The sequence below is a fragment of the Pseudopodoces humilis genome, chromosome 2, assembly GCF_049639895.1.
Source record: "Pseudopodoces humilis isolate 2021_Gansu_Grassland_sample_001 chromosome 2, ASM4963989v1, whole genome shotgun sequence".
Taxonomy (NCBI): Eukaryota; Metazoa; Chordata; class Aves; order Passeriformes; family Paridae; genus Pseudopodoces; species Pseudopodoces humilis.
In genome coordinates this window covers 77,937,341-77,963,565 of record NC_142201.1, presented here as the reverse complement: position 1 = coordinate 77,963,565, position 26,225 = coordinate 77,937,341, and the positions used below count along the sequence as shown (strand labels likewise).

The window sequence follows — 26,225 nt, the reverse complement described above, 5'->3', positions numbered from 1 at the left end:
TTCCTCCGAGCTGCAGAACTCCGCTCCGCGCCCCCCGCCCCTGGCCGGGCCGGGCTGTGGGGGCGTTCCCGAGCCGAGCCGGGCGGAGCCGGGCGGGCCCGGCCCAGCCGAGCCCTGCACAGCCCGGCCCAGCGTAGCCCAGCCGGGCCGGGCCGAGCCGAGCCGAGCGGAGCGGAGCCGAGCCGAGCCGAGCCGAGCCGAGCCGAGCCGAGCCGAGCCGAGCGGAGCCCAGCCCGCCATGGCCATCGCGCACATCGCCACCGAGTACGTCTTCTCCGACTTCCTGCTGAAGGAGCCGCCGGACACGCGCTACAAGGGGCTGCGCCTGGAGCTGGCGCTCGACAAGATCGTCACCTGCATCGTCGGGGGGCTGCCGCTGCTCCTCATCTCCCTCGCGTTCGCCCAGGAGGTCTCCACGGGTAAGTCCGGCAGCCCCCGTTTGCCGGCTCCCGGCGCCTCCCGCGGAGGACAAAGGGCTCGGCGGGGCGGGGGGCGGCGGAGCGGAGCTCCGGGCGGGAACGCAGCGCTCGGTCGGGCTCAGCCGCCGGCAGGGTTCCCGCTCGGGGCAGGGCAGAGGGCGCCTTTAGGCCGCGGGAAGGAAAGCTGCCTTCCCGGAAAGCAGCCGTCCCGGAGAGCATCCCTGGCAGCGGGCTCATCCAGGTGTGCTGGGCTTCCCGGCCGGGCCTGCCCGCGCTTCCCCGTGCCCTGTTCCCCGCTGGGACGTGCCCTGGCCGCTGCCGCTCTCTCAGCACCTCCCGAGCCTTGTCAGCCCAGCCGACGCATCTTCTCCCGTGGGGGTGATGGGGGAGCGCTGAAGCCGTGCCGCCCTTTGTTTCCCGGCGCAGCCCAGACTGGAGCAGCCAGCCGGGATGTGCCCCGGGATGTGCCCGTCTGCTGCCGCTCCCGGCGCTCGGCCTGTTCGGCAGGAGGATTTCGGGGTCACTCAGCAGCTGCCAGGGACAGGTGCCACGGAGAAGAGCTCAGAGCTCTGCCTTTGCGCTCGGCGGGGTCACTCACAGGACGGGCAGTGCGAGAGCTCTCTGAAGCTTCCCGCTGCTCCTCCGCCCTCCTGCAGCTGTTCCAGTTCCGTTTTCAATTTCTGCTGTGACTCGGTAGATGAAACTGTGCTTTACGGGTAAAGGGACAAGTTTCCTAATTATTTTACTATCTTTTTATTTACCCACCTTCCCAAGTTGCAGAGGTGATCATGCAGCAGCCCTTAGCGTGAGGAGTGGAACTAAATGATTTTTAAGGACTACTTCAACCCAGATCTTCCTATGGTTTGCTAAGAGTAGCACTATATGAATGAAGATTTCACAGGTGAATGAGCAATACTATCCATTTTGTGACAAGGATGAAGCACAGGATTTCCAGCCTTTCAAAGAGATAGTTCTATTTACTTGATGTACCTATTTATTGGCATTCAGTGTTATATATCTGATCTCCATTGTCTACAATGAGAGATCTACTCTCTAGATCTGTCTACAACTTGACTTGATTGAATCAAGTGAATGTCAGGAGAGCGGAAGCTGGAATGGGACTTTGAATGAGTGGTGAAACTGTGCAGAGCCATCATGAATAGCATTTGTCAGATACTGGACTGCTTGAGAGATAAGATGCCCCAGATTGCTGTATTTACAAACAGCTGCACACCTATTGCCCTAGGTGTGCGTTTGACCCAGATCACTGTGGTCTGCAATAACTGCACAGGGGAGTCCAGACTGGGAATGCTGAGACCAGCTCTGAGCCCATGGCAGCTCTGTTCATCCAGAAGCTGGATGGGTACATCCATATTTTTGTACTCTAAGCTGCTTCTTTTTGTTTTAGATCTGCTACTCATATATGCACATTTCTTTCTCTTAAAGTGACTAAACAGAGGGTTTGCATTTCCATACAGTAGTTTGTATATGGACCCCTTGATTCTTTCTACTTCTACTCTAGAAGTACTGCATCCAGTTTGAAACAGTGCCTGAGTTTCTTTCATTTCTTTTATTTTACTCCCTTACACAAAGATTAAACAAACAGTTAAACTGCAAAGTTTGGTAAAGTGTGCCTTTCTTTCAGATGAGTTAAGTTCACATCTTTCAATTATTTCAGTATTAAAACTATTTCAAATTGGATCTATGAGTGCAGTAGATTCATAAAACAAGAACAGAAATGTGGGCTGCATCTTGCTAGTGCTTCTTTTTGTTTATAATCCTGAGAACCTGGTAGAAGAAAACATTGGGTTGAAAACTGAGCTTTTCTAAGTAGAAAAATAAGTATGCAAATAAATATGACAAGTACTTATTATTGTTATTTCCGGGCATGGGTGAAACTGCACCACGTGGTGTCCATACAGAAAGTGATAGTAAGTCAGCCATGCTGTGGCAGCTGTCACCTATTTCTCACACAGTCCTTGCAGCTCAGCAGGCTGGCTGCTTATGGGACAGCCCAAAACTGCTTCTGTTAAGGCATTTGTGGGAACACTGAGGATTTTAGAGGCTGGAAATGCCTGGTTGTCTGTGCTGTGGTGTTCAGCCAGCAATAAAATAGACAGCAAGGTTTATTTTTAAACACTTTGTGATATAATCATGCTCTGAAAAAGCTCAGGAGTGCTAAACTCCTAAAACTTTTTTCCCTAAAAGGGAAAATGTCAGGGTCCATTTTTAGGTCTGAAAAAGAACAACTCAGAGGTGGAAAGTGCTTGGTGGAAATACCTGCCTCAGAGTACAAAAACTCGGCACCCTTTCCAGAAATGAATGCTCAGCTCCTATTTCTATTGGGATAATTGCATTCTTCCTACCTTGGGTTCTCTTGGCACCTCATCCTGTCACCTTCCCTTCCTGCTCTGCTTTCCTGCTCCATTGCAGTGTGGTGTCAGACACCTGCAATTTTCCTCCTACGCGCGGTTGCTCTTAATTGTGCAAAGGTATTAAAATGTTTACAAAGGCTATGGAAGTTTTCTGAAGCCGCCAAGTAACTTTTCAAAAACAAACTTTTGATGGGAGTTTTAGGAAATAAATGAGATTCCATGTGAATCACAGAGAGAATGCAGGAGGCGTGGACAATCCAGCTGCAGCACCCAGCCAGCGAGCAGTGCTGAAATTCTGGGGTTAGTGCCTGCACCCCACTTGGGCATTCTTCAGGGGCAGGAGGAGAACTAACCTGAGTTTACTCTTGGCTATATTTTGGAAACCCATGGTTGTTGCAGATGTAGTTTTGTGAAGATTTTAAGCTGGTTCTAGTAGTAGTTAAGCAATGATTCAGCTGTTGTCTGCTATCCCTGGGAATCTTTGCTGCTTGAAATCCTGCACCTGTTACCTCTTTGCAACTGGACCTTGTTTTATACAATTTTACATAATTTCATGCAATTTTATACTGGGAATGGAAAAATTAAAATAATGATGGAATTGTGAGGATTGTGTTGTACATATATATTCCTTACATGTGGCTTGATATTATTTCCTTATATTATTTGGCAGTTCTTGGGTAAATTATACTAGAGGTTGTCAGGTAGTGTGGTAACAGAAACCATCTAAATATACCTAAACCACCAATTCTTAGAAAGGGAAAAAAACCAAAACAAACCCTGAAAGATGGGGCACCCTCAACAGTGTATGAACCAGAAATGAGTAGAATTTTATCTGTGTCATTTTTAGTTAGAATAGCTCTGAGTCAGGATTAAGATTCCAGTTTCTGAACTCAGATTGTGTGTATTGTAAGATGTGCTTTCTTACTGTAAACAGCTTGGCTGAAAACATAGATATTTATTCCCAAGGTGCTGCTTGGAGCAGGATGCCGCAGCCCTAAGCAGGTACAGTCAGATGAGCAGAGAGGAAATCAAAACAAGCTGCTTAATTTTGGCCTCTGCCAAAATTCAGCTTAGTTCTGGAAAAAGTATCAGTGGCTGTCTTGGGTTGCAGCTGAAAGAAAAGCAGATGTGAGAGCAGTCCACTCAACATCAAATGTTTTCATCTTTTTCTGTGGGAAGGCAACTGTGAACTGCTCATCTGTGCTTGTCACCAAATGATGTTTGACCTCCTGCATGCAGCAGCTTCCAGGCACAGCTGTGCAATGGGCAGCCTGTAGTGGCTGCATTCACTGCAGCCTCGTGTGGGAGCTGGTGGCAGGAAAGGGACACAAGAAGGGAGCAAGGGAGTGGAGAAGAACAGAGCATTGGGGAACACAGCAGCTCTTACTACATGTTTGGTTTGGGTGTTGGCTGTGCATGGCTCATACGTAGCTGGGGTGAAGTAATCCACATCTTTTAGCATCTCTATTTTATCATATAAGAAAACACCTTGTAAACCTTTCCAGGACACTGAAACCATCACATGTTGAGTAAAGACAGCTGGGAAACTTGGTTATAATCATAATGAAGGCTTGGGCAGTGCTGCTGGCTCATCAGTTGTGGCAGGATGCTGGGCTAGGAAGTATCTGACCATGGGCCAACCCACAGCATCTGCATGAATCTGTCAAAATGGAGATTTCCTGCACTAAAACCATTTCCCACTGGTGCTCTCTGGTGCATCTTGCCATGCTGGAGGGTGCTCAGTGGTGGGGAGGTGGAGCTTTTCCTTATGCTCTGCACACCACAGCATTAATGTACCCATTGACCGCTTTGTACTTGCCCAGTGGTCACAATCCTTACTTGCCCTGCTCGTTTTCCACATGATTTATGGGCACTTTTTTCACTCAGTTTGTTTTTTTTAGTTTCCATGGTTGCAGTTGGCTGCCTGTGGGATTGGAGGTGCTTTGGCTGGCAGAAAACACAGAGTGAAGGGTGTTAGTGGGGAACTCTGGGTGCTGCATCCCAAAAGCTTTAGTGGGAGCCATGATGGCATCAGTGCCCCTTGATGCATGTCCAGCTGGGCCTGTATCTCTCTCTATATAAGTTAGTCATATGGCTGAAGAAGTCATGAGAATAAAATGTATAGAAAATGGAGAAAAAAAAACCAATTGTGAGATTAAATCACAACAAATACACTGAAAAAACAGTCTTAACTCTTGAATTGGGCTCCTTTCCTCTCTTGCTACCTCCTGTCTGGTCCTTCCTGCTGATGTCCCTCTCCCTTCATGTTCACAAGTTCCTGGGGAGGCTTTTAGAAAATAATCCTATCTTGTGACTTCCTAAGGGCTGCCGGCTAAATTTGGGTTGGGTGTAATTAACCAAAGACTGTTACTATGGCAGCTGCTGGCTGAGAGCTGAAAAACCCCTCCCAGTGCTGCTGTAGCAGGCTGTATGCTGATAGTTGACATTTGCACACCTTGCATTTAATTCAGCAGGGTGCTGTGAGACCCAGGGCGTTGATAAAGAACTGAGACAATAAGTGTGTGAGTAGCCTCAGCCTAGGCTGAGAGCTGTCAGTGGAGGTGCAGATCCCAGCAGGATACACTCTGCTGCTCTTTGGCATGTAAGGAGCCCTCAGGAGAGAGCAGAAGTTCCAGCGTCAGGCACGGGCCTGCCTGGGCAGCCAGGACAAACTTGTAAAAACATTTGCTTTAATGTCAAGTTCTAAACTGTCATTGGGTGAGCATCTTCAGCTGTTGGTAAGATTTTTTTTCTGTTTAATTCCTATAGGGCCAGCTTTACATTTCCTGTGGAAATGACGGTAAGCTGCTTTAGCTGCCAGAGTAAATGTAAAAAGAATCTCTGGTGTTGCCTGAGATTTGGGGTACCACCTATGTTGGCAAGGAAGCTAGATGGTCATTGCCGCTGTTTTGTAATGCTTCTCCTTGAGAAGAATGGAAACCTCTTTTGTTTTCCTTAAATCTCAGTGGTGGAAATTTAAGTCACAATTCTTTTTCCCCATGAATTAAAACACTTACTTACCACTCCAAAGGCTATGCTTGATGAATTCCCATCTCTTTTCCCACTGCATGATTTTGAGACTTCTCTGAGGAATAACTTGCAGCTCTAAAGAGAGGGAAATATACTTGCTAATTCCTCTGTCCCACTTCGCTTAAACATTGTATCACCTGAGCTTTACATTCTACTAGTACTCCACCGCCAAAATACCTCTGGGAAAAGGTTCTTTTCTCCAGTGCACTCATTTGCTCCACACTTCCTTCTTCAACAGATTCTGTTTCACCCAACCTTCCACTTTGGGCATTCCTTCATTCCTACATGCTCTTAATCCATGTGTGCACACCTGTACACCCACACGTGCATTTGTTTCTTCTTTGGTATGCAATGGGATTCCTTTTTTCATTCTTAAAAATATTTTTTAATGTTGGTGTGGAGGATGTGCATTGCATGGTGCCTGAGAGTCTGTACATTGTGTGCCTTGATTTTCTTGTTTAAATTATTCTTTAGTGGCTACTAAGGAGCATAATTCTTGATAGATGAAATCAGATTTTTGGGCATCATGGGAAGTTCATTTTGCCTTGTGGAAACTTACAGTAATAATTACTGGCCAGGTTTTGCTTCAAGCATATGCAAATCTTTTTGCAGTAACTGCAGTGTATTATAATCCAAATAATTACTTACTGAAGGTTTAATCCTGTCAACTGTAATCATTTGATCCTGGTTCAAGAAAAATAGTTAAGCCTATGATCAGCATTGATTCTTGAAAGTCCTGTCTGTTAGTTGCAGTTTCTTAATTAGATGTGTAAATCAGCAGAGAGATTTTGAGCCACTGAAGAGGAAACCAGTCTGGCTTGCTGGCTTTATCCTCTCTTTTGTAAAGGCTGCAGCCAGAGGGTGCTGATCCCTGAGCTCATCCTGCCTTGGACTCAGCAAAGCAGTCCAGTACTGAACAGGGATTCTCAATTCAATTTGAGATTTCGTTGGGGTTCTGAGCGTTTCTTCTCATACACAGATTTCCTGCAGAAGCTGCAGAAGAGCCAGCTGCAGGGAAAAAAAAGGGTATTCCTGTTACAAAGGTGGATGCAATAGCTGGAAATTTGTTGGCAAAGCACCCATGAAGACGTGCCACAGCTGGGTGGGGTGGCAGCTCGTCCTTGCCATGCACTGGCTGCAGTGACTCAGGCTTGTACTCTGCACTCAGTTGCAAGCCTGCAAGTAATGTCCTCCTGCCAGCAGCCAGCTCCATCTGGTAATCTCAGCACTCTTGGAAAAGTGTCATTTCATCATATGTGGCTGCACACTTGTTGCTGCCTTGGTTTTCTGCAGCTCTTTTGGGTGGTCTGTCTTTAGGACAGCCATCATCGATGACATTTTTTAATCCTCATTTGTTTGCAAAAGTAAAAGTCAAATCCCTATTGCTCCCTCTCCAAAGCTAATTTAGTATCAAGAAACGATTACCAAAAAAATGCATTGCCAAGTGTAATGATAAATTGGCCAAAGACTGTTGTGACAACTGCTTAACAGTCATTTGTTATTCCTCATCCTTCTTGCTGTATGTTTTATCTCCCTGTTTTTATGGGCTTGTTTGCTGCTTTTCTGTTTCCCATGCTATTACTTGCAGGAGCAAAGGACAGGAATGGTTTCATGTCACCAATCCAGGAGGCTGTTCCTGTGATAGCAGAGGACTATTAGCCTCTCCTAAGCTAGCCCTGTGCACAGCTGTGTGCACAGAGGGTCTGTGGAAGGCATGTAGCCCTGTGCCAAATTTCTCTAAAAGAAACTACAGATTTTATTTTCAACTTCCTCCAGAATAGTCCAACATAAAGTAAATTCTCTATATAGTGCTATTACTCCTTTGTAGGACGGAAGGAAGGAAGGAAAAAAAAGATGGAGAATAGTGACCATTTTCTGAGGCATGAAGTGGTCTGTGTTTTGTATGGATGGTGCACAAAAACATCTTTCCTGTCCAAGTCCTAACTACTGCACAGTTGTAATTTGAATTAGCAAGTGTTTACAAACAAGACTGCAGTCAGGTAGTTAAAAACCAGTACAACAGCTGGAGTTTCCCCCTGCTTGAGGTTGAGCTCTATCTGCTTGGCTCCCAAGTCAGGTTCCCAGTGTCCCTGCTGGAACTGGGGATTGTGAGTGATAGTCACTGCTCTGCTGCAGCACTGGCGTCGCTGTAGCTATTCTGGTATGAAGTTGTGCACATGACATTTTGGAGAAGGAGGCTGGCTTCCTTTTTCATCACTAGTTTTGGAGAAGGGGCCTGCCTGCCTTTTTCCTCACTCCTGCCTTTTAAACACTCCATCACTTTAAGTGGTGTTCCACCCCTTAATGAGAATGAACACATGGAGTGTGTTTCTTTTTGTGGATACACAAACATGAATAAAACAAAGCATCTTTCTGAACACTCCATTGCTCTTCTTTTGAAAGGGTCACTTGTTTGCTGCTCCACACTGGGCACAGCCACCAGCAGGAGATTAGTTAAATGATGAGAGTAGGGCATGAATGGTCTCTATCCAGTGGAGAGCAGACATTAAATGCCTGCTTTTTTCTTTGCTTTCTTTCTCCCCCCCCCTTTTTTTTTCTGCAAAGTATTATTTCTTGTGTTTCCACAAGTAATAGAAATCATCTGGAAAACAAAAACTCTCCAGGCTTTGGGGGAGTGCGAGTGCTTGCCTGGTGCCAACTTTGCTAAATCACATGAGCTCTGCTCTGATAAACAGTAACTTGTTTTCCATAAGGGAGATTTGTGACAGGTCAAACCATGATGATCAAACCATGTCCTTATGATACTACAGCCCTAGAAATAATTACAATAGTGACCCATATGAAATGGCTTTTATTCATAAAGCTCTTTGACTATGCTACATTTTAAAGAGGCTGTACAAGTTACAAGGAGAATGCAGTTGGCTTCTTTTCTGAAAGAAGTCCTTATTCTCTGAAAACTAAACTAGCCAAAAGGCACAACAAATGATAGTCTTACACTACATACTTACTCCCATAAAGCACACAGCAATGCCATTAGCATAACTTAGATTAATATGTTAAGGGGAAAAAAACATGGCAATATTTTCCCCCATTGGTCTTTTGATATTGGCAAAAATGTTGGAAGTGTTGCTCTTAGAAGAAATGTTCATGGGAGAGCCGTGTCCACTCTGTGTAGTTATTTGGTGAAATGATTGTCCTGTTGGAACATTTATGGAAGTCTGGTGGAAATCTATGTGTGTTGGGGGGGTTGCTTTCACTATCAAAGCTTCAGAAAGGAAGTTGAACCCCTTCATCCTGCTTTACTGGAGGTACCTGAGGAGCCACTGATGCTCCATGTCCCAAAACCACTCTTCCTGGATGAGGTATGCTATGGGAGGAGTCACTTGGTGCCTCTGACTAGCCAGAGCAGAATTTGACCCTAAGGCTGCCCAATAGCTGCTCTTGCTGTCAAGGTCTTGATCTTAATTTGAAGTTCCTGAGCAGCTGGAGGGGTCCTGGGAGTAAATGGGAATGACAGTGTTATGCAAAATCTTGAACAAAGCACGTCACTGCACTGATGAGCAGGGGCCTGACATCCTTTGGAGGTGTCTGGGGCCACAATTTCTCTGCCAAAAATTGCAGGAGGAAATCCTTGTTTTCACAGATATAACTTGAACCCCTCCAAATAATTTGCAGTCTCAGAGGCAGAAGTGGCAGCACGCCGGGAAAACCTGCCCTTCCATCATTGCAAGGACTGCCAGGCTGCAAGAATGGTGTTTGAGGTCTTGTTACAGCAGACATGTGAGCTGTAGGTTGTGCTTTTGGGAAGTTGTGGCATGATGGAATGTATTGGCATTTGTTGCCTCAGGCCTGATCTGGTCACACTTTGCATCTGTTAGTTCCTGTTTGGCCAACCTGAGTTAAGTGCAAGTGAGAAAACAAAAAACTTACATAAATAGGCCTAAAAGATAGGTGTTTTAATGTACTGTCTCAACCCTTAGGAGACATCCTTAGATGGATCCCTGTGGGAGTTAGAGCCTTTGGGTGCAGTGGGAACTCGGGACCCTCCTCCCTGCAGAACTGCTGTGCTTTGTCTGATCACTTAACCTGATATCTCTGGATACCATAACATCTTAAATGTGTGCTTTTCTTCCTGAACTTGTTTTCTTCTTTCTTTTTTTTTTTTTTTTTTTAATCTTTTCAGGTTGCAATAACTTTTGCTTTGTTTTCCCAGGTGCTCAGATAAGCTGTTTTGCACCCAGCTCTTTCTCCTGGCGACAAGCTGCTTATGTGGACTCCTACTGCTGGGCAGCTGTGCAGCAGAAGCAACCATCCCACAACAACTTAGAAAACATACCCCTGTGGCTGCATAAAGTATGTATAGGTCTCCATCTCCTGGCAAAGTTATTCCCACATAGGAATCTACTTTTGCCTCACTTTTCTTGTTTCTCTGCTCTGTTGTAGTCCTTGCCTGTGACTTGACTCTCTATTTTTAGAATGTTTTCTTTCTCTTACTTCCAAAGAGGGTAGTACTAGAGAAGGTATTTTCTGCTTTTAAATAAAGGTTCACCAGTTATCTGACACAAGAGTAATGTTAGTGTTGCTATGTTGCCCTGGAGTGAATGCTTTATTTTTTTTTCACCTGGCTTTAGCCAGAAACCATTTTAAAACTGGAATACAGGACACAACAACTGCCTTAATGCTTGTATCAAAAGCTTATCAAAAAAACTTATCAAAAGTTTTAGGAAAATAAGGTAATAAAAATGTTTTATATTTTTATTGTGTCACTCTTGGCCAGTTGTGCACGGAGAGAGTCTTGTGGCAGATAGACATTTTTTGAGAGATGAAATTAATCACTGGTACCAACAGGTTTAACCCCTGTCTTCAGCATGCTCTTCTGCATGTCTCCAGGCAAACCATGAGCTTGCTTTCATTGCTTCAGGTAAGGCAGCATCATATAAAGCACAGAAAGAGATTTATTTTATGGGTTAGAAGTGCAGTAAGTTTTAAGATACTTGAGCTGGCTCAAAGCAGTTAGCTGAGGTTTGGCAGGAGTCATACACTGAGTTAATGCCATGCCAGTGCCTGGAGGTGACTCAGCTCAAGAGGCAGCTTTGGCCTGCTTGAGCAGTGGTGATGCCAAAGTAAGAAATGCTTGTTGGGCTCTGCAAATTTGTGTTCTGCCTTCCTCAGCTCTTTTATTACTTGCCCCAGCAAATGAACCCCTGGCACCTAGGAGCAAAGGAGAACCTGGTGCTGGAGGGAGCTCAGGTATGAGACCTTGCAGCACCTGTATTTCTGGCTTTTAGTTCTGTATGCTGAGCCTCAGATGTTATTATACAGTCATCTGGTGGTGTAATCTCTGAGCGACTATTCAAGGCTGTCTCTGATTTGTTTGCTGACTCAAATCATTAATTGAGGATTTACTGTTGGCCTCTCCAGTTAGCTCCACTGATAATCCTGACCCAACAGGCATGTGTTTCATGAATATTAAAGCCAGACTTGTTTGTTGCTAGCCTGAACTCTTCCTTGCATGGTTAGGACTCCATTTCAGCCAGATCTTCTACAGCTGCCAGTCAAAGCTGCTGGGACATCTCACAGTGCTAGAAACTCCATCTGCAAACCTGGATATTTTGCTGCCCCTTTCTCCTGAGGGAACGAGCTCTTTTTACCCAAATTTGTCATGTTGAATTTCATGTGATAGTCACCTGCTGATAGCACTGAGTCCAGTTGTTTGCCAGCCATGAATAGCTTAAGCACTCATACTTTTATGATGCAACCCATGTCAATTTGCTGACTTGTGATGTATCAGAAATTGCTGCAGTTCCTCCATGACGTGTATGGTATGTGATGTTTCCTTGTAAATATCCTGCAGACTGTCTGCAGGAAGTGCATCTGCACAGCTGAACCAGGGGCTGTAGCAGAGGCTGGTGACTCATCTTCATAGATCCATGAATAGCCACCCACCCTTCTGATCCAGACACTGAGAGCTGCAGATGCTCTTTGGAGGTCAATATTATCTAATATACTTCTGGTTGTTCATCAGCCTTCATGTTTTACAAGTTTACAGGGAAGGAGTGGCGTTACAGCTGTTTAACAGTGAACTTTGGTTCCCACTCAGGTACCTGAAGGCTGTTCCTTGCATCCAGGGCCAACAGCTGCTGAGTGGCTTGGGATCACTTCTGGAGGAAGACTTGGGTTCTCCCCCAAACCCTGCACTGCAAAGTATGCACAAGCTCATTGCTCTGCAGATTTTGTCTAGATAAATAATTTTTTAAATGGCTGGAGCAGAACCTTTTGGGGGCACAGTGATGTTAAGGAGAAAAGGGAGACTTCCTACGCTCAGGTTAGTGGAGACCTGACTCTGTGGTGCAAGGACAGAAGGACAGCAGGATTCATTAAGCCCAGTTCTTCTTACAGCAGCACTTAAAACTTTTTTCCTGCTTTCTGGGAAGCAGAGCTTTTATTTGTAGGGCATCTCAGGTTCTTTCCAAAACCCTGACTCATTAGTATCTCACTGTACTGGCATGCTGGAAGGCTCCATAAAAAACACTTAAGGAGGCATTATATTAAGGTTTTTGGGGAATAAGATTGTAGGCCCCATTACTGATTCAAATGGATGGATTTCTTTCTGGCATGCTCTCTGACAGAGGTACTGCCTCCTGGGGCAGTGCTCAGTGTGGTACAGAGGGGAAGTAGGAGCAGGTAACTCTTTGGGGAAGAAGTCAACTTGTAGTAACCTGCACTGCTTTTCTTCTCAGCATCTGGTTGCTCTGGAGGATTATCAAACCCAAGTTGCATTATAGAAAATCTGAAACCTTACCATCTCCCTCCTATTTCAAGTTCAAGTTTCCTCTGGGATTTTTTGTTCTCTGAACAGTAAAATGTAAGTTTCAGTTCTGGGCACTCCCCAAAGGTTGGCACCTTTACTGGTTGTCCTTTCTGCTCCAGGAGATCTCTCCTAGGGGTTGAAACTATCAGTTTGGAAACTGCAAAGGAGCATACTGCAGACTTCTAGGTTCCTTGACTCTCTAGTGGTCATTGTGCTCCTAGAGGGTGTCCAGGACCTCTCTCCCTGGAGAGCAGGAGGTCTGAAATTTCCAGTGATCCTGGAAGCTCTTCACACTGGATAACCCTTAGCAGGAAGCAAAATGAGTTGTGTACTAAAGTGCACAATTCAGTGACCAAAATACCTGCAGATAGATAACTGTAAAAAAGAGACTGTGGGTAGGTCCTGCCTGCTTTCTTAGTTTAATGCTAAGATTTCTTCTTCTTTGTCAGTGAAAGACCTGTCAAAATGATCATAATCATCAAAATGGTTGAGTCCTCTGAGAAGAGTCCTCTTCAGGTTTGTCACTGATGAAACTTACTCTGGTCAGGTGTCACTATTTCATTGCCTCTGTTTTCTTATGGGATTTTTCCATTCAGGTTTAATTCCCTTAAGAAGTTTCTTGTGTCTGGCTGAAGTGTCAGAACAGAGATGTTGGTTTCTAGAGGTGAGTGGTAAAGACAGACAGTCAGTGGTGATGGGGGATGGAGGAGTTTTGTATTTGCCTGCCCTGTGCAGATAAACATGAACACTCCACCTGAGAAGTTACTTTGGGAAAACTTGTCTTGATCCTTAATTGGAAGGAGAAGAGAAGCTTTTGGCCATTGTGTGTGGGAGTCCGTACAGTCTAGTGAAGAAGGAGAGGAGGAGGCTACACTGTGAAGCCTTTTTAATCCATAGTGCACAGAGAAATTTATAAAAATTCAAGCAGAACAGTGAGCATCATCTTACTGGCTCTTGATAGCAACCAAGCAAGTGGAGGGGTGGGTGAACACTTAGTGATGACCACTTTACAGCCCTGAAATTTGGATTGCTAGGATGGAGCTGCCTATGATCAAGAGTCTTGTAGGGATTTTTTTTTTTTAACTACTGTATTTTCTAGTCTGCTATTAAATGGGGAGAAGCAAAGAAGAGGTAAAGGGTTGTTGAGAACAAGTGGATTTGTACTTGTATGAAATGCAGGCAAACAATTCATCTGACTGAAAAAAGAGGTCTTCACATGTGGCACAGCCAGGAGAGGTCAGTTGTCTGGTTTAGGTATTTCAAAGTGCTTTGGGACCTGCTGAGAGCATTGCATACAGAGAGTGGGTCTGCAGTCTTTGTATGCTTGAAGTAAAATTATGTGAAAACCCTCACTTTTTGTAAAGGGAGTAAGATTTATCATGGACCCTTGAGTTGTTCTTTGAGTAACTTGTCTGTGAATACACCAAAACAAACCTTGGGATTATTCATTATATTGACGGTACCGTTTTGATCGTGATTTTTTGCATGGTTCTAGTTACTCATTGTTTGTACAGTTTCTTAGTTGACAGAGGGTTCTTCTTGTTTCACCTGTAAACCCTTCCCAGAGACAGATTAAGGGCTGTCAGAGCAAAGAAACCCACGTGCAGATGCTTTTATAAATAATTCTTTGAAAGTGTAGTGCTAGAGCTACTTCAGTCTATTGCAGATGGAGTCATCCACTCGTAAGAGGGAAGCAATAATGTGTTGATATAAAACAGTGAGTTAATACAGTTCAATGGTAAATGTGACAGTGGTTTATCAAGATTCAGTGAGAAGATACACTTCATTATTTAGTGCATGGAGGATAGAATGCAAATTGTTAGGGAGATGCTCCTGTTGAGTCATGAGGTTCAGAAGGGACTCCTTTGTATTCTAAACTTCTCAGAGGGGAGTTCAGGTGTGGCTAGGTTCAAACTTAGTCACAGACTTCTCAACAGTTTTTGTCTGAAGGATTATATGTGCACTGTCAATCCTTTGTATCACTTAGCTAAGTTTTCAAGCATGCTATTAATCATCTACAGACATTGTGTTACAGCAAGGAATTTCTCAGCCTTGAGGAGTAACCTTGAGAGGTATCCCTGCTGCATGGGAGAACCTGGCATGCAGTCTGTAGCCATGCAGGAAAGCTTCACAGGCCCTGGGCTGCCCACTGCTTAAGGAATGAGATGACTGACTTGCTGTACAGCAGCAAGAGGTCTGGGTCCCTGTTCCAGGCAGCCCTTGATTACCAAATTGCCATCTGTCCCCCAAAGTCCAGAACCAACTGGATACCACAGCCATCACAGCCTCCACTGATGATCATGGCTTGAGCTAATTGAAACTGGGGAAGTACAGTTTTGAAGCTATATCAAAACAGAAAGTATGTAATAGGCAGGATAAGGGTCACACAGGGTTTGAGATTCACTTGTAGTTTTGGCGACAAGATAGGATCTCATTTAGAATGATCAGTCTAATTTATAGCTGTTTCTGCTGAACACCAATGAGACGCCTCCCATTGCTGCAAACAGGAATAGGGTCAGATCCAGAGGGAGTTTCATGTCTTTTCTTCTGGAAATGTGTAATTACTGTCATTAGCCTGTTTGAGGATTAGTGCCTTTGCTTGGGCTCTTCCAAAATTGGAACTGAAGAGGGAGACATCTCACCATGTTCATGTATTTTAATGTCAAATGAGTGAAGGCACTTCAGTGCTTCATTCTTTTAATTGTCTGCCAATTAATTTTCTCAAAGCTGTTACCCTCACCTGTGCAGCTAAAGTTTTGTGCTATTGTACTTAAAGTTATTCTTTGAACATGGTCAGGTAGGTGGAGGTCAAAATGCTTTCAGTCACTTGTATTGTGTTTGCCCAGAGAAAACAGGGGCTGAAGGTACAGTAAAATTAGAAAGCTGTTGTTTTCTAAGTACCATTAAAATTATTTTCATCTTCTTCCAGCCTTTTTTATCCAGACTCTGGCAAACTTTCTGTAGATTAGGTGCTTGAAAATGCCTTTTGCATCACTCCACTAATTCCAGCTATATTTTTTTGGCATGATAAAAGCATATTTGAGGTTATAAAGCAGTTATTTTAAATGGCTTTTTAACTTATTTGCTGTGCGTTTCTTTCATCTCAGCAGAGTTGAAGCTGGTGATGACAGACTATTTTGTGCTTTAGTCTGATTTTATCTTTCACCTTTGGGAGAGCGTGACGCTTCTGCATCTTCAAAAGACATTTTTGTGATTCCAGCACCCTGTGTGCTTCTGCAAATGGACTGCTCAAATGCCTCTTCTTCTCTACCCATGCACATGTCCTTGCTGAACAGTAGCTGAGTACTAAGAAATTTACTTAAACAACCTGGAATGTGCACAGGGCTCCAAGGCTTGTCAAGTGACATGACCTGCAGCAGTATAGGGGCAGCCTCTTGGCTTCCAAGTGCTCTGCTTCCTTGGAAACCTGCTGTCCCCCTTAGTGTGCCATCAGACTAAGGGCCAAGCAAGGCAGGAGAGCCTGCTTCTGTCATCCTTGGATTTCAGGAGCTCAGCAATACGTGGCAGAAAACATACAGGGCACTGCAGTTTGCATCCCTGCTGCACGCACCACTCGTTTTGTCACTCTCATACTGAATATGTTGAGAAAGAGCTTGATACCTACCCAGCAAAGGAAAAAACTACTGAGTTTTACTTCTGGGCCAGTATCTTTCTCTGGCATACCTTTGACCATACACTTCCTGGGATCGGTGACACTTCCTTCTACTTCAGTGCTACAAACTACCCAAGGGTGAAGTAGCATTTCCTCCTTGTGTATTCAGTGCCTTGAGAGCAAATAAACCATAAAACCATAAATGAAAGGCAGATGGCACATGGTTGTACATAAATAGCACAGAGTCCTCTTCTTAAGATGGGAAGTCATTATGTTTGACTGTCAAATGTAGTCAGATGAGCTGGACAACCCAGCTCTGTTGCTCTGAAACCTAGGACTCAAGCCAGATGACTTTTTATTTTCACTTCTGTCTGTCATTCAAGATCTTAAATTTTAATGATTCAAAGAAATTTGCTGGTTAGCTAAGCCTTCTGTTAAAAAATAGAACAAGTATATCTTTCATTTTCAAAAAGCCAGGATCTGAGTTTGTGCCTCAAGTGCTGTGGAAGTGATGACACATACAGACTTCTGTTTGCAAACAGAAAGAGATGCACTAATGATCATGTTGCTGCTCTGGTTTTGAGACTCTTCATAAAAGAGTTGCATGGAGTTTACTTATGCTGCCATAAGTTGCAGCTTTGGGAGCGATGAGAGCCTGGTGAGAGGAAGCCCAGCGAATGCATAGCAAATGTGCCTTTTCCCCAGCAGTGTGGTGCTTCTGTGTGGGGAGGCAGTGGTGAAGGAGTTGGGGAGGTGCAAGGAAAGAAGGCAGAGGCTGTGTTTTTTAAGGCAACAGCCTAATGTGCTACACAAGTGCAGAATTCTTATAAAGGAAGAAGTGGAGATTGGAACAATGGAGGTTTGGGGCTGTAGTTTGAATGTGAAAACTATCTTGCCTCTTATCACATGTCACCACAGGACTCGGAATGAAGAGATCTCTAGGATTATGTGGGATACTTCTGATGGCATTTCCAGTTTTGAGGGTCAGAAAGGGAGTTAATAAATCTTCTTATGCCTGTAAAATTTGAAATGAGTGAGTACTAAAGCCAAGTGGTGTAAACCAATGTAAGGCATTTATTTAGGTTGCTCCTTACTAAATCAGATGTGTCTTTGTTGTTTCTTTCCCCACCTGGCACCAGTGGAAGGTGGCTTAGAGGTGTGTGACACAGGTGTAAGTGAAGTCAAACAGGCATTGCAGCTATGCAGGCAATCTTAAGCATCTGTTAAGACCTATGGAAAATGTGTTGCAGTATCTTAGAGGAGCTTAGATAAGATGGTTCAAAGACATATCATTTCTATTTCTACATAATACATAATTCAGAGGACTGATAGAGCCTGGGTGTGAAACCATGAAGTTTTGGGTAAACTGAGGCATCAGGACTCAGACCTGGTGGCGTTGTCCCCAGTGATAAATAAGAGGACCAATTTCTTGTGCTGTTGATGAGATGTCTAAAATACATTGGATGTTCCAGAGCTTTACATCTCAATTAGAGAGTCTGCACCTGGCAGAAGGAAGATGATCTGATGTTGTCTGTTGTGTGCAAAGAGGAGGGAGAGGCAGTAGTGAGGGCAGAGCTCTGCACAGTTTTTATGGGCTGCTGTGGGTAGGGGAAGTCAGTCATTTAAGTTCTAATACATCATATGCATTCCCACTGCCAGTAATAACGCAGGATTTTGCTTTAATGGTAGGTGATATTAGAAGTAATTTTCCTGAATAAAATGTTCCATAACATCAAATTACTTACTTTGTGCATGCAGAGTTTTAATCTCTCTTGATTAATGCAAACACAAGTTAACAAAGTTATATTAGGTCCAGATTTTCATCTTGTTAAATACCTACAAATGTACGTGTAGCTTTTCTACTTGCAGGGATTAATGACTTCAGTTCAAGCTTCCTCTAAAAATCTCCACTGGCTTTGCCAATAAATGTGCATGGGCACATGGCTGTAACACTTGTGATGACTTAAATCTGTTTCATATTTGTTCAACTAATTAAAAGTTCCTTATGAACTGATGCTGGATTTGAGTTAAGTGTGCTTGCTACCAAAAGCTGAATGTAATGAATTAGAGGTTGGCCAGATTTGCAGTACATTTCATTAACAAACTGTTTGTCTAACCAGGTCTTACATCTGTAAGGTTAATGTTATGTATGATTTTATACTTCAAATATAATGTCAGAATCATAGAAAACACCATCTTTCCTGCAGCTGGAAGGAATTAGGGTTAAAATTGCATGACAAAAACTACTTGTTGATGAATAGAAGAAAGATGGAAAAACTTCAGACTTGTATTTTATACCTGCTTCAGCCCTTTCCCTAAGCAATTTTGACCATGTAAGGGCTGACTCCTCAGTGCTGCATTAACACCAGACCGTTCTGATGTTGTGTGTTGGTTTCCATTTAGGAGTTACCTGAAAATATTTAAATACCCTGAAGTATTACAGCCACATTTGCAATCTTTACAGTCCCTGGATGTCATGCACTCCGAACAGGTGTGTGTTTGCAGGCAGAGGCAGAGCTGTAGGAGCTCTGTTCATTAACCTTCTGATAGCTAATGAAAAGTAGGAGAGCTTTTGCTGTGTTTGGGGTGTTTTAGTTGCTGTGAACAGTGTGTACACATCAGGGAGGGAGAGTTAGGTTATGCTATCTTCTTCTTTCAGTCAGCCCCTCTGATAGCTGCTTTCCTTTGCTATTTGTTTTTCCCTAGGTTAATGCTGTCTTTCTCAATGTCGGTTCCAGCAGTTTGAATATGCAGTGGATTGAAAATGTTTTCAGGATCGTGGCACCTTTAATCTGCGTGCTTTTTTTTCTCTTCAGTGGGGGGAAGCTCTAAGCAGCAGCAAAGTTACTGGAGCTGTCTGAAAAGAGATTTTGCTTCCCTGCATATCCAAAATAATCAAAAAATTGGGTTTTAGTAGAAGGATTTAAATAAAATTATAAGGATTTAATAGGCCTGTAGGAAACCTAATGCTTATGGGGAATGATGATGATTGGCTGATTTATTACTTATGCAGGTGAAGCCTAATCAGGGTTTTTTCCTCCCTGCAGTTCTTCCCGTACATCCTTTTGCTTGTTGCTATCCTGCTGTATCTACCATGTTTGTTCTGGCGCTTCACTGCAGCACCTCACCTTTCCTCAGACCTGAAATTTATTATGGAGGAACTTGACAAAGCCTACAACAGGGCAATCAAAGCTGCTAATAGCATTCGAAGTGGGGACCCCAGGGATCCTGCTGACTTGATTCCAGCTGCTAATGAGAACTTGACACAGAGGTAAGATGTTGGCTCTTGGCTTTCTCTGCTCTTTTCTTCAAGTTTGTAACAGATGTGATGTCTGTACTCACTTGGAAATTTTTTGCAAAGGTTTGAAAGGTGACCTGACACAATTTTATGTTTGGTTAAAAAAAAAGAAGGTATCTGAAATTATTACTTTGGCACTTGGAGATGGAGCTTATAATTTTCTTTTTTCAAAGAAAACATGTAATGAGCTCTTCAGATTGCTTATTACCTGAGATGTTCTGATTTCTTTAGTTGCAGTAGGTGTTAAGTAGTTTTGCCCACCACAATGTAAGAAAAGAGATACTTCAGTCCTCAGTTCTGTGTTCTTGACAGTCACTTGAACACTTGTCAAGTTACTTGTCATCTCCTGTTCTTTAAGATATAGCTTCTGATCAAAAAAAATGATTAGAAATTATTAGAAAACCCAAACATTAAAACCCACAAAAGCAACCCCCTCCCCTTTTGATCGAATTGGTGCAGTGTTCCAACCAGATGCAGTTCCTGCTTCCTTCTAGGTCAGGGTGCCTGTTTCTCTCTGTATGTGGGAGTACCAGTGGGGACTTGGGCCTCTCCTTTGAAATGTGGAGTTAGGTCTTGACAAATAAAAAGCCTTCTAGTGTTCTATTATTCAACAAGTGCTCGGAGAGTCTGCTTTTCCACATGGATTTGCTTGCTGCACCTGTTTTGTACTTGAACAAAAATATTTTGTTGCCATGAGTGTGTCTGCTTTTTTTCCATTTCCAGTGTTTTAACTGTTTGTTTCTTAAGCAACTTTTCTGTATTAGAGTGTTATTTTTCATTTATCTATTATTTTATTGGTTTTCTATTAACTTCAATAAAACTACCTTTGATTTACCTCAATAAGAGGATGTGGACATGTTGGAGTGGGTCAGGAGGAGGATGATCAAGATGATTAGAGGGATGGAATACCTCTCCTACAGAGATACAGGCTGGGAAACTGGGGTTGTTCAGCCTGAAGAGAAGGTTACAGAGAGACTTTATAGCAACTTTGAGTACCTGAAAGAGATATTCAAAAAACTAGAGAGGGTGTTTTAGAGGGGCATGTAGTGGCAGCACAAGGAGGAATGGCTGTAAACTGAAATACAGTAGGTTTTGATTAGGCATAAGGAAAAATTTCTTTCCTCTTAGGATGGTGAGGTTGGCACAGATTGCCCAGGGAAGTTGTGGATGCCCCATGTCTCAAAGTGGTCAGGGCCAGGTTAGATGGGGCTTTGAGCAACCTGGGCTAGCGGAAGGTGTCCCTGTCCATGGTGGAGAATGGGGATTGGCTGGAAGTAGATGATGTTTAAAGGACCCTTCTAATGCAAACCACATTGTGATTCTATGATTTTAAGAAGGTTTCCAGTCTTTTATCTCTCTTAGAGTACTAGGTTTTGTTGATACTTGAGGTAGGCGAATGCTACAGCATCTGATCTATATGATTTGATGTTTTTTTTCTCTCTTTTTCAGTTTGTGGGAAATATCTGAAAGCTACTTTAAATACCCAATTGTGGAGCAGTACCTGAAGACAAAAAAGAATTCCAAGTGTTTAATAATTAAATACATTATGTGCCGTTTGCTCACACTAGTAATTACTTTTGTTGCATGCCTCTATCTGGGCTACTACATTAGTCTCTCCTCTTTGAGTGATGAGTTTCTCTGCACTATCAAAACTGGGATCCTAAAGAATGACACAACTGTTCCAGAAGTGGTTCAGTGCAAGCTTATTACTGTTGGTGTCTTCAAGGTACTCAGCTGTATTAACCTGATAGTCTATCTGATGGTGATGCCACTGGTAGCGTATGCAATGTTTGTTCCATGGAGGTGGAATTCAGGTATTCTCAAAGTGTATGAAATCTTGCCAACTTTCGATGTTCTGAAACTTAAGTCAAAGCATTTTGATGACTTAAGTCTTTACCTCCTCTTTCTTGAGGAAAATGTGAGTGAACTTAAGTCATTTAAATGCCTTAAAGTGCTGGAGAACATTGCAGTTTCTGAGAAGTTTGATGTCATGCAGCTTTTGGTAAACCTTGGTACTATTAAGACTGATACCATAGATGGGAAGCCGGGGACCGCTGAGTTGGAGAAGCCTGAAGAAACAGCTACAGAAGAGCTGGAAAAAGATGCAACAGAGTTACAAGGTAAGCTTATCTAAATGTGTATTCCTACCAAAAACTAATATTCTCTAAGATAATGGACCTGCCCAGTCCTTGCTGTGTTGCCTGCTGTAACCTCAGAAGACTCTGGTGGTGTAAATCTGTGGCACAGCTAAACTCTTAAGTGTTTGTTAGGTTGGTGGTCCTTGCTGACATCTCTGCTCTGGCACTAAGAGGTTCCAGCTGTTTGAACTTTAACTGCTTAAGACCCCCCCTGCACAGTAGGAGAGCTCTAGGGTAGATTATGCTTGAAGCAGCTCCGGTGAGAAAGCTGGTGGTTTCAAGACTTTTTTCAGAAATTATCTCCAAAGTGTAGTAACTGCTGCTTCTGCTTCTATTCAGGCTTTGGCAGAAGTCTTGGGTGAATATAAAAATAAGTCTGATGCTCAGAAAAGCTGCTGGCAGAGGAACAGAAAATGACAAAAGAAGGGAAGTGGGACTGGGTCAGTGAACACGCTCCTGTTCCCGCTTTCATAGAGAACAAGGAAGATTGACTGTAAAGAGATTTTTATCGGAATGGTCCGAGACAATCTGTATTGGTGCAACAGTTCTCTGGATTTCCCATGGGTCTGCAGACATGGTTGGCTTAGTAATCACTCATGCAGGATAGAGTCTAGTCTCCTCTCCTGAAAAACATGGCATATCTTAATTGTGAAACCAGTTCCTTCCTCAAGTGCAGAATTAGAGAAGCCAAATATCTAGGGAGAGGTATAAACCAGAAGTGATGATGCTTTAAAACATTTAGAAGCTTACCTGAGAACATGAGCACAATGCTGAGGGGAAGTTAAAGAGCTGATTCAAAGGTAGGAAAAGAAGAAATTGATTTTCTCTTCAGAAAGCTATGCCCTGTAGTCAATAAAAAAGAAGCATCAGTACCCAGCTGTTCCTCTGTACTTGGGTCATGCAGTTGTGGTAGGCTGAAATTTGGAGAAGTCAACTTATACAACAGAATTCAGAACAAAACAAGCAGAATTATTTTTGAACCAGAAGAAGCCGTTTTGGTAGCCAGCTCTTGTGCAGCAGCTTGGGGAGTAATTTTGACGGCATATAGTTTTCCTCTCAAATTTGTCTATTTTTGAAATGACAGGTGGGTTTAGAAGTAAAATATAAGAACCTGAGGTGGAGATCTGGGCTCAAGGAGCTGAAAAGGTTAATAGAAAATCTGACTAATTTTTATCTGAAAGCAGAATTTTTGAGATTGTTTTCATCTCACAAAAACACTTCAAAGATTTATTTTTGTCCAGATCAGAGCAAAGTCTTTCTGCTTGAAGCTCTGTTAAAAAGCATTGCAGAAAGAAGCTGCTGTGCTTTTGACCAGCTCAGGCTGGTGCAGCCCCTCTCCGCCTGCCTGGGGAGAGCTGCAGGCTCTACCACTCATCAGCAAAGCTTTTCCCACAGCTCATCGTCTTTTCCTCTGTCCCCTGTGGCATCAGGATGTTTTAATTAGGGGCTGTGTTAACAAGGCAGTGTTAGGAGAGCCATGTGCAGGGCAGCCTGGTGCTGTGCGTGGGGACAGCGCAGGACAGCCGGCAGCGAAGCACCGGCGTTCTGCTGACACCAGGAGGTGTCGAGTGGTCTGATGGCCCTTTCTCTTCTAAAACTTTACCTTCTCTTCAGTTCTGACAGAGCGTGATGCAAGTGGCAGTGTGAACACGAGAGAAGACAAGAGACTTCGCCAAAGACTTACAGACTCTTCCTGCTGATGGTTCCCAGCTGCAGGAGCCAGGAGCCCGTTCTGTGGGAAGGCTTCTCCTCTGCCTCCGCTGTGCTCAGCGCAAGCTGCTGCTCTTTGAGTGCAATGTTCTCAATCACCTGAGAGCTCCCCAGAGGCCAAACTGGTTTACAGACTATTTGTTATATAATAATCAGGACCCACGTGCCTGAAAAAGCATGTTGTACACTTCCACTATTTATTAATAAAAAATCAAACCACACTCAAGGAGGAGCAAGAACAAAACAGTTCTGTCATGACTAGCAAGCGATGTGCATTGAATGCAGTTGAAGCTGGCAGCTCGCTCCATGCTGGACAGGGGTGGGAAACATAACCCTGCAGGTAGCAAAAATATATGGCCACTTTGCATTGTGAAGTGTTGCTCTGCAGCAGTGGCCATCTCAGTTCTGGGATTTAAGTAAGGTAACTTTGGGATCTCTGACCTGGAAAAGGCGGGGCCAGGGATGGGGTTTTGTAATGACTCTGGTTAATCTGTCCCAGATGGTGGCTGCCAGTGATGCTGGCTGTGTCTTCATGGGAAAAATAGAGGTTGCTCTGTTCAGCCTGAGATGTCTCGGTTAGTCATCCCAACATTCATGTCTGTGATTAAGTACTTGACAGTGGTGGAAAAGAAACTACAGACTGTTTCAGTGTTAAGAAGGTACTGTAAGTCTTAGGGAATTTTGAATTTTCTATGTATTAATAAATTAATGTCTTAACACTTTCTTTACAAAATGTAATGATGTGTAAGCTAAGTGTTGGTTTCATTTCTATCTCTCGGTTGTTTTGATCTTAGTGTCTAACAAATCTGCCTTGGAGTTTTGGACTGAGGATCAGTGAAATCTATTTTTGTAATGGTTTGTCAAAGTTGTTTTGTAGTGTTTTTATATGTAGAATTTTTCTCAACATCTTTGTAGTATCAAATACAATATTAGTTGTGCTGTTTTCCAAACCACACTTGAAAAGACAAACTAACTTGAATTAAAGTAGCACCCAAATGCCTCAGCAAAGCCAAGCACCCGACAGCCAAGGTGAAGGAGATGTAAATACCATGAAAGGTTGTTCTCCCCAGCACACATTGTGACTATATTTTAATTAAAGATGTTGAAGTGTATTGGAACAGACAAAATAAGGGGGAGTTTGTTACTGGAACATTTGGGGAGAGTAGAATTCAGCTTTAATGTTGTCCCCCCTGCCCAAGACCTCAGCCTTCACTGAGTATTAAAGACCTTTTGTCTTGATATATTAGATGCAAGGTGAGGTGGATGGGGGGTGAAGCACCACAGTGGCAGTGTATATCTTTCGCAAATGTGATATACTGATTTATTTTTCTGTATGGTCCATGTAAGTGAAATTACTTACCTGTCACCTCTTCCAAGTCGGCTTTTGGAACAAAGGAGGACTTCTTTTATGGCTAGGTAGGACTTCCAGTTTCCAGTTCCTTAGTGTCACACAATTTTATGTTCTCGTCTGCTAGCATTCTCCATATGATTGTGGACGAGGGACAGAGAGGAGTAATTTGTGTTACCATTTTTGCACAGAACTCTTTATGTGCTGCAGCAAATTTCAGAGATTGTGCCCATACTTGAATCCAGCAGCTGCTGTTGAACAAGCAGATCTGAAAAAGCTGCTGTGCTACACTTAGGGCTAGTATTACAAGAAATCTTCAGTTTTCTTACAGCTTTCGACTAAGGCAAGCCTGATTTTAAAAGAAGCCTTTAAAGCCATAGTTTTATGCTTCCTCTGCAGAGGAGAGCAGCACAGCTGCAGTCCTAATGTCTGTTGTATTACCAGCATGAAACAGGGCTTATGTTGGACCCTGGTGGTCCACACTGCTGAATTTTACTGCCATACTTCTGCCACCAAGCCTACGATCCTTTTGACTTTCCCTAGATTCTGTCTGGCTGTGCTGATGTGTTGCTGATGGTCCTTTGTATGTAGGCAGTGCAGGTGCACATTGTGCATTGTATGTCTTGGACAAGGAGCTATAGTGCAATACTAAGGTTTTGTGAAGTGGATGTGTTTGAACTGTTTAATGTAAGTAGAGTTCTCGGTCTTTAAAAATTCAAAGCTCCTGAAAGCCACATGTTCATGTTTCATGTTGGATATGTACCTAACTTTTTACTAATTTCCCTTTTTGTATTTAAAAATACAATTTACTGCAGTGAATCTGTTGTTGTCTTCTGAAGTGTTTAATAAAATGCCTATCAATCCTCCCTGATTATTAAAATAAAACAAATTTTGTGAACTACAACAGCATTGGTGTCCAAAGGATCCAGGAACAGTCACATGTTGCCATAATGCAAATACATGTGGTCTGATGCTAAACACTGAGAAAACATTTTGGACAGTTGCTATAATTCTGCTCTTCTAATTTTTGTTTTCATAAAGTTGTCAGAGCAACATGAATTGGCTCAAAATCTGTTTAACCTTGAAAAACTGTTCAGAAAATGTCAGCACATGACAAATAGCATGTCCCCTATGTAATTTACTATCTACAAATTGCCCATGGTCTCAGCACATACTTTTCAGCTCTATCTCCCTCTTTTAAGATGTGTTTCTGAACTGCCTAGCTCAGTTCTACTTATGTTTCAGTGGCACTGCTCCTGCTGTGTTTTGCCATTTTCAAAAGATGGGCTGAATTCCAATTTATGCCTTATGGAAAACAGTCCATCTTCAGCTTCTTCATCACTACACTCTAGAAACAGCTACATCCATCTGTTCTCCTTCAGATATTCCAGAAAGTAAAATGACAATGTCAGGGTTCAGGTTTGGTCCATGCCATTCCCTCTTGCCCCTTTTCTCTCCACCACTTGAGTATTAATAATCCTCTAAATGCAGGAGAGTTGCAGCTAGTTCCTCTGCACATGCT

At 43.3% G+C, this 26,225-nt stretch overlaps 1 protein-coding gene across 1 annotated transcript; it reads left to right on the top strand.

Annotated features, from left to right (window-relative positions):
• Positions 1 to 119: 119 nt before the first annotated feature.
• PANX1 (pannexin 1) lies at positions 120 to 25,592 on the top strand. The gene is made up of 5 exons (XM_005516739.3): positions 120 to 419; positions 9,999 to 10,138; positions 19,257 to 19,480; positions 20,957 to 21,627; positions 23,260 to 25,592. Exons 1-5 carry the CDS (start codon positions 239 to 241, stop codon positions 23,343 to 23,345), a joined length of 1,302 nt encoding a protein of 433 aa, XP_005516796.2. The 5' UTR covers positions 120 to 238; the 3' UTR covers positions 23,346 to 25,592.
• The last annotated feature ends 633 nt before the right edge of the window (positions 25,593 to 26,225 follow it).

Bases quoted from the DNA above. Each gene is read 5' to 3' on its own strand.
- PANX1 (XM_005516739.3), top strand. From the start codon at position 239: ATGGCCATCGCGCACATCGCCACCGAGTACGTCTTCTCCGACTTCCTG. The intron at 19,481-20,956 runs GTAAGATGTTGG...TCTCTTTTTCAG, and splicing joins AATGAGAACTTGACACAGAG to TTTGTGGGAAATATCTGAAA. The intron at 21,628-23,259 runs GTAAGCTTATCT...CCTTCTCTTCAG, and splicing joins AGATGCAACAGAGTTACAAG to TTCTGACAGAGCGTGATGCA.